The sequence below is a fragment of the Amia ocellicauda genome, chromosome 21 (genome assembly GCF_036373705.1).
Source record: "Amia ocellicauda isolate fAmiCal2 chromosome 21, fAmiCal2.hap1, whole genome shotgun sequence".
Classification (NCBI taxonomy): Eukaryota; Metazoa; Chordata; class Actinopteri; order Amiiformes; family Amiidae; genus Amia; species Amia ocellicauda.
Genome location: NC_089870.1, coordinates 7,651,370 through 7,659,826, shown reverse-complemented (window position 1 = coordinate 7,659,826; position 8,457 = coordinate 7,651,370). Strand labels below are relative to the sequence as shown.

The following is an 8,457-nucleotide window of genomic DNA, read 5'->3' as shown; positions in this document are numbered from 1 at the left end:
TATAGGTTTTAAGATAAACTATAGAAATATGCTTTTTTATTAGATTAAATCCTGGAATCTTAACACAAGGTTGAAAGTTGAGTATTGCAGTTTGTGTTTTAGACTGGCTGTAATGGAGTGGTTTGCTGTAAAGCAAATCATATGCTTGAAAACACATGCATGTAATGGTAAAAAAAGAAACAAAACCCTTTTTTATGCATTATGTTGTGTATTCAAAGGTAAATCAAAAAGGAGCACAGTGGATTACTGTTACAAGCATCTATTTTTATTACAACAGTACATGTATATACAGTAAACGGCACAGTACAAATGCAGACAGAGGAGTGGGTGGAAGAGGGTTGGAGGTTTAGAAGCATTTCCTGTGGACGATGGAGGGACCTGCTTCATCATACTCCTGCTTGCTGATCCACATCTGCTGGAAGGTGGACAGGGAGGCCAGGATGGAGCCGCCGATCCAGACAGAGTACTTACGCTCAGGGGGAGCAATGATCTATGGAGAGAAAAGGAGATTGGAACATTAGGGGAGTAAGTTCACAGTTCCCTCTTAGGCAAACAGCAATTTTAAACAAAACAAGACTTCTCCTTCACGGTGAATAGACTGAACAAGCTACAGAAGAGATTTCCCTATTGGAAATATTGCTTGTTCCCTTGGACATGTGGATCCATTATATTTCTAGGATATGTCGCTCACCTTGATCTTCATGGTGCTGGGAGCCAGGGCGGTGATTTCCTTCTGCATGCGGTCAGCAATACCAGGGTACATGGTGGTACCACCGGACAGGACGTTGTTGGCGTACAGGTCCTTGCGGATGTCAATGTCGCACTTCATGATGGAGTTGTAGGCAGTCTCATGGATACCAGCAGACTCCATACCTGTTCAATGAAGGGAGCGATGTGAGAGGTTGCTTTACATCACAAAATAAAATAAAGTAACTTTGTGGTGAAATGGAGCACAGGTTTAGGATGGTTAGGATGGACTTCCTGTAACATAATGTGTCCTGGCAGTCAGGCACTAGGAAGCAATCTGCAATGGGATTAGATGTTTCCCTCAAGGTGGTAAATGTGTGTGAAAGTGGGTTGATGTAGCGTTTGTGTTTGCCTAGGATTAAGTTCTCTAGAAGGTGTACCCAAAGCTTTCGAGAGTGATGTCTCACTGGTAAGGAAAAATGTGTCCTTGAGTTTTGCAATAAAGGTATGAATGAAACTTCAGTGTGGCGTGGCCCTGAGAGAGAGCATAGGCCTACCAATGAAGGAAGGCTGGAAGAGGGTCTCTGGGCAGCGGAAACGCTCATTGCCAATGGTGATGACCTGGCCGTCAGGCAGCTCGTAGCTCTTCTCCAGGGAGGAGGAAGAAGCAGCAGTGGCCATCTCATTCTCAAAGTCCAGAGCCACATAGCACAACTTCTCCTTGATGTCGCGCACGATCTCACGCTCAGCTAGAGGGGGGGGGGTAAAGAGAATTGAAGCAATGAATAATGAACGTAGGAACGACCTACAGAAGCAAAAGTCTCCTTACACTCCTTCTGAATGATATAATATAATCACTTTTGTAAAACTGTGGTTAATGATAACGTAGCTGACTTCGCTATGGTTCTCTTTACCAGTGGTGACGAAAGAGTAGCCTCTCTCAGTCAGGATCTTCATCAGGTAGTCAGTCAGGTCTCTGCCGGCCAGATCCAGACGCATGATGGCATGAGGCAGGGCATAGCCTTCATAGATGGGTACGTTGTGGGTCACACCATCACCAGAGTCCAGCACAATACCTGCAGACACCAAAAACACCAGTAGAGAGTCACAATACTGTAGTCAGGACACCTTACATAGGTTACCTTGTAGATGTATTGTTGGTGACAGTCATCCAACCACTGCATTTAAAAAAGGACACCAAAAATCTCTCTCTATCTAATACGCTAGTAACTAATTTCTGTAAATTGTAATCTTTATACACCCCGTGTCCATATTACTTATTATTGTTGTAAACTTAGTAATGCTACCTGCTTTTTAAATTATTTGATCAATCAGAATACAAACTACAAGTGTTTATTTTTTGCTTTAAATACTGTTGTTTTCTTCTTCTAACTATTAAGCATGTGACTTATGTGCTGTCTGGAGATACTGACCAGTGGTACGGCCAGAGGCGTACAGGGACAGCACAGCCTGGATGGCCACATACATGGCAGGGACGTTGAAGGTCTCAAACATGATCTGAAACAGAGAGAGAGCTTTTAGTGTATTCTGTACTGTAGGCCATTACAGTGCAAACAGAAAATGATTGTAGTGCTCCCTGACACTCTGACAGCCAGGCTGCTGTGATCTGTTTACCTGGGTCATCTTCTCTCTGTTGGCCTTGGGGTTGAGGGGGGCCTCAGTGAGCAGGGTGGGGTGCTCCTCAGGGGCCACACGCAGCTCATTGTAGAAGGTGTGGTGCCAGATCTTCTCCATGTCGTCCCAGTTGGTGATGATGCCGTGCTCAATGGGGTACTTCAGGGTGAGGATACCCCTCTTGCTCTGGGCTTCATCTCCTACGTAGCTGTCCTTCTGACCCATACCCACCATGACACCCTGAAACAGAGAGATGGAGGGTGAGTTCACAGCCCAATGCAAGTCAACAGTATACTCTGTATGGCAAATAAAGTGTGATATAATTATATTAATCATCACACATTAGATGGTAAGTGTTTACAAGTAAATGTGAAATGTGTTAACTTTATAAAGGTTTATATTATTATTGCTATTATTATTGTTGGTGTTCTTGTTTTTGTGGCAGGTAAGAAAAAGTACTAACATTAACTTAAATTATAATGATATATAATAATTGCAATTGATCCGATAAAAGCAAATAATAGAAACGATAAGTATGCATGTTTGATCAGTATCCGGTTGTCTTCTAGGAGGACTGCAGGTAGATGGCGGTGGGTACCTGGTGGCGGGGCCTTCCGACGATGGAAGGGAAGACAGCACGGGGAGCGTCATCTCCGGCAAATCCAGCCTTGACCAAGCCAGAGCCGTTGTCGCACACAAGGGCGGTGGTCTCGTCGTCGTCACACATGATTGGTCTGTGCTGGGATGGTCTGCGAACAGGACAGCAATGCTTAAACTTCGGAGACAATGACCCACCAGTGCTGATCAGGACAGCGTAACAGAGAAAGCAAACACGTCATTTCCCCAATACCTACAAATAAAGGGTATTTTTTCGTCTTCTGTCTATTCTGTTATTTTCAGTGTTGTACTTAAAATAGTTATATTTTCATAGCCTGTAAATAATGGGAACTTAGTTTGGTAATACATGTGCTTTATGTATCAGGACCCTAGTAAACAAGTTTAAACATAAAATACACATAATATATATTTAAGATATTAAAGCCAGCTACTTCTATAACCTAACAATGATTTTCCCGACGAATTATGATATCAGTTAGCCTATTATTACTTTTCTAAATATAAAATATTTGATGAAGATAAATATAAATTAAATCCTAATGAAGCATGCTAATTTGTTATACACCAAAGTAAATGTATACCAAGTAAATACAAATGCATCTTATCTTAGTTTTGTGTGTGTGTGCATATATATATATATATATATATATATATATATATATATATATATATATATATATATCCACACATATATTTATTGATAATGAAACTTAAGTCTCTCTAACTGCATTGAACTGCTTGTCAATTATCTAAAAGTAAGTGTCACAATCAACATAGCCTTTTCCCTAAGTATCTATAGGACACCACCAAGCCAAAAACGGACATATAAGAGCCTCAGGCATCTATTTTAAGACCAGTTCTGGCTACACAATCCTGTAATTCCAGACCATCCTCTACATGGTTCTCCCTATCTGTAACAATTTCACAGCTGAGAAAGCATGACTCTTTTAAAGTGACACCCAGACTACAGTCCTGCTGCAGCTGTCCACGCATTGTAACGCCTCTGTTTAAAAGCATTGCTGCTTAATCCTGGTCTGTGACAGTGTCAGTGCCAACCAGCCCCCAAAGACTGGTAAAGTATGCACGAACAGCACTAATTACCCACTGCTTTCCTTAAGAAGGGAAATAATCCCCTTTTGCCTAAATTAATTCAGCATTCAGCCTTATTAATTGCATAATTTGAAAGTAGATAGATAATGAGTCATTGGATTAAAACAACTTCACTTTTTTTCCACTGTGCCCAGTTTGAGTTGTATCACCATAACTTTTTCTTTTTAAACTTTAAGAAAAGGCAATCCAATGCAAATTTAAAATTTAAAAGCTGACTCAGTTCCTCTTATTTTCAGCTACCAAGCAACTTAATTTGATATGCAATCTGATTTTCAAACTCTGATTCAAGTAACTTAGAGGTTAATGAATTAAGGATTTTAAAGAAGTATTTCAAGACTACTTTCCCTTTTCTATTTCAAATGTCATTGCAGTCCTATCAGTCCTATCGTTCAAAAGCCATAAGCCCGATGCAGTCAGAAGCCAGAAGTATTCCAAAGACACCAGAGGTAGGCACTCACCAAAGTTGTATCGCAAGACTGATGCTTCCACTGGGACGAAGGCTGAAGGAGAAAGGGGCTCCTTAAATAAGCCTGGTACAGAGGGTCTGGGAGGTGGGGCCTGGAGTTCACACAAGTCCAAATAAGAGCTGTTAGAAAAAAAAAAGCCTACAAGTTACTGCGTTTGATATTCTGTGACAGGACACCACAAAAATGGAGTGATGCTTCCTCAGAGGTACCAGGCCCCCCTACATAAAAATAAAATTAGAAGGAAAAGTGAACTGACTATATAAAGGCTCTTGATATGTCTGTAATACATGATATGTAAGATTAAAGGTGCAGTGCCCATGTGTTTAAAAAAATGGGCATGCTACCCTTTTAATAGCTCAAACTCAATGTCTGTACTCAGTGTGCAATTGTATTAGTTTGTTCAAAGCAATACATTTATTTATGAAACGTGTGGGGGGGATATATATAAATATTTATTCACTGGTTATATGCATATTTATATTGGACAGTAGTGTACTAGATTTATTCATTGAAATTGCATGAGGACTGCGATTGTGAAGTTTCTTGAAGTGCTGCCAAAATATTCCAGTGATCTAGGCTAATCTTTACGAGGCAGGTTTGATCGGCTTGGTTAATATTAGCCAGATTGAATACCAGAACACTGAGGTTGCATATTGATAATACGGTGCACAGATTTTAAAGGGAGGAAAACGCATGTGAATCCGGAAGCTGCAGTGTCATGCTTATGCAGTATTTTTATATACAGAGAGAAATGGTGAATCAAATAAACAAGACAATAGCAATTGTCCACAATAATTCCAAATTCCTAAACTATGTTTAGGATTCAGATTCAGATTTTTATTTAAATGTATAAATGTGTGTTATTAACACATCTTTAATTAAAATGTATTGTGTGTAGTACTGAATGGATTATTATGTGTGCTGTGAACATTATTGTCAACAAGAATTCTGTAAATGTATTTAGAATCTACTTCATATATATAGGACCTTACAGAGGCATATTTATATATGTGATAAGGTTTCACTTCATATATGCTTGATAAAAAAAAATGCAGAGATGTTTTTCTTTTTATAACATTTTTCTTGTCTTTTGTGTTTTAGCAATGCTTTAAATCACATATTTAACTATCCACTACTCTCTCAAATGGACAAACATATAAAGCTATTGTTTTCTGTTCAATTGAAACAATATCACTAATTAGTTAAGGAAGTCGCACTAATATGATCATCCTGGGAGCGGCTATAACTATAGCTTTCTGGGTCTGGTTAAGGAAACGTTTGAGAAGCGCCCCATCAAACTCACAGAATACTGTATATGTCAGTGGGGCAGTTTGTTGGTATGTGGGACGGAGCCTAAACATGCGAGACAGCTGAAAGCATGCCAGACTGGCCTCCATCGGAGTGGCTGACAGGACAGCCTTTGGCACAGCGAGCAAGGCCTGTGATTGGCTTAGCTCTCTCCTTTTAGGGTCATTGAGTGTAACAGGTGTCCTTGAGTGTGCATCCAGGGCGGATACAGGGTGTTGAATTTGCAGCTGAAGCTCCTTATAAGTCACCCCCACATCCCTCCCTCATTGTACCCTAAGAGGGAATACTGCTTTTTTTTCCTATATAGAGTCTTGGCTCAGGCACAGAACTTGAAGGCCTTCTGACATATTTTAAAAAGTTCCATTCCTAGCTGTGGGCTGGACTGCAGCTCCTTACTCTAATGGAGGAGTAGCCCACCTAATTAAAATAATCAATATTTTGTACATTCCATATTTCAGTACAGTTTTTGTCTTTCTAAAAATGTTCTTAATGTCCATTTCTTTCATTTGAATCCTAGTAAGATATACAAAATGGCATAACTGCAAAACCAGGAATGCTCCCTTTCTTTTTTTGAGTTCTCATCTTCTAGAGTATGATGTATTGTGCATGTGAATAATTATCTGTAATTAAACATTCATATTCATTGGATCTACTACAAAATAGATCTACTACAAAATATATTAAAATATTTTTAAATCATTTTGACAATTACAAGCAGATTATAGTTTATAAATGGTCACTTCCGTCTCTACACATTTTTACTCCGTTTACCTGTTTCGGTTGTTGTCAATGTTCTCAAGTCGCAATGATTATCAGGCGGATTATCACTTCATCACTTCATTTGGTCATACCTGTTCCTTTGTATTGAGCTGCCTGATTAATCTTCTAAATACAGTGGGATTCGAGTTGTAAAAACAACTGTTACATGGTCAACTGGTGAACATGGAGCCAACTGGTTGCCAGATATATGAACAGAACTGTCATGGGGTGAACTGAATTGCACTCTACTCAAATATAGTTGTTGGACAATGCCAAAATGTGTAAATGTGTAAATGTAAATGTGTTAATTTGCCTTAAAAAAAACATAAAGTGAATTGTATTTAATATATGTTAGCACACAGCTGGGTTACAAAGCATGAATTAATTTATTCACATTTATTTTTTGTTAGTAGGTCACTCCCATTTGAGATTGAATCCATCATTTGAAGCACTCTGTCATACAAAAATGTGCATGGGGGGTTATTTGTTAAACCTGTGTTCTGTCAGGATATATCACAGTTGGATTATGTGAGAGCATTTTTTACCTCCAGGCAGTCTCACTGGATTGTGTCAAGCCTCTATTTTTAGAGCTTTTCTCAGTATCAGCATAGATAGGTGGTAGATGCAATCCTGAAGGATTCCCTGCTACCATAATATGCCCCAATAGCAACCAATAATATGTTGTAGTGGGGGATGGTTGGGCTGGTATAAACAACCAATTATTTTTGTAACAAGCATAATAGCAGAGTGGTGAAAAGTGTTTGTATCGCTTGTTTTATTCGATAAAAAATATATAAATGTATTAATACAACTAAGTTCTGTGTAGCAGCACAAAATATTGTTGATCTGTATGCTATTAAAGTAATCTGCCAAGATGCAATTTTTAAATGAAGAAAAAGGTAGGTTATTATTTTAATTTATTTGGTGTAGTTAATCAGGAAAAAATGAAAAACAGAGAAATGGCACTGCTTTGCAATAATGAGTATGGGTGTTTGTATCATATTTCCATTCATGTTGAGGATGCTGAGACCCTGGGAGTATACAATAATAATAGCTATTATAGGACTATTGTATCACAAAGCTACTACCATTATCAATACAAGCAACAATCTGTTCAAACAAAGTTTAAACATATCTCAAACAGATAAATCAAGATGTTTCTAATGCTGAAGAAGCATTTCTACTTGAATTCATGTTTAAAATCATCTCTGCCCTGTGAGGGAATTGTTATAATTATCAGCTAGAAAGAAATCCATGTGATATCTGCTCTCTAGTGGGTCATAGAAGTGTTTTTCCCTGGATATCTCAGAATGTGACGGATGCTTGACATTAAGCTTTTGTTCTTGTTGGGGGACCTCAGTCCTTATAAGGTCAAGGGGGAACACTAGGATGGATGTGTTCTGTGTTTCTGACAGCTGCGCTATGTTTGCCTTTATACCATTTCAGCTGCAAGCCCCATTGTCGCAGCTGTTGCTCACAAATGCCTTTCAACATTCATTATTTCTGGACAATTGTTTGTTCACCTTCCCAAATTGTAGGACTCCTCTTGCCCCACTTAACCCATGCATCACCTACATAATACTATATTGGAATGACACCAACTGGATGCTCTGTGCAGCATATTTTAAAATGGCTTGTTACTGCATGGGTGAAAGAACAACAACTTTATGGGTGGCCATCAATCAGTAAACAAATAAAAACTTCATACTTAATGCTGTCAACTAATGATCACAACTGCTTTTTAAAGAAACTTTAAATTCTAAATTATTCCATATTTGCGATCTATCCTTAGTTTTTAAATAAGTATCGTTTGGATATTCCTGTATTTGAGGTATTTGAGATATTCCCCTAATTGAGGCATATTTTATGATAG

The 8,457-nt window shown here is 38.7% G+C and overlaps 1 protein-coding gene across 1 annotated transcript; it reads right to left on the bottom strand.

The window, feature by feature from the left end:
- Positions 1-243: 243 nt before the first annotated feature.
- Positions 244-4,628, bottom strand: LOC136716702 (actin, alpha cardiac muscle). The gene is made up of 8 exons (XM_066694044.1): positions 4,509-4,628; positions 2,921-3,071; positions 2,323-2,562; positions 2,121-2,205; positions 1,602-1,763; positions 1,245-1,436; positions 692-873; positions 244-490 (listed from the first exon to the last, which is right to left on the bottom strand). Exons 2-8 carry the CDS (start codon positions 3,047-3,049, stop codon positions 347-349), a joined length of 1,134 nt encoding a protein of 377 aa, XP_066550141.1. The 5' UTR covers positions 3,050-3,071; positions 4,509-4,628; the 3' UTR covers positions 244-346.
- Between the last annotated feature and the right edge of the window lie 3,829 nt (positions 4,629-8,457).

Bases quoted from the DNA above. Each gene is read 5' to 3' on its own strand.
- LOC136716702 (XM_066694044.1), bottom strand. From the start codon at position 3,049: ATGTGTGACGACGACGAGACCACCGCCCTTGTGTGCGACAACGGCTCT. The intron at 2,206-2,322 runs GTAAACAGATCA...TCTCTGTTTCAG, and splicing joins ACAGAGAGAAGATGACCCAG to ATCATGTTTGAGACCTTCAA. The intron at 491-691 runs GTGAGCGACATA...TTCTCTCCATAG, and splicing joins CCAGCACCATGAAGATCAAG to ATCATTGCTCCCCCTGAGCG.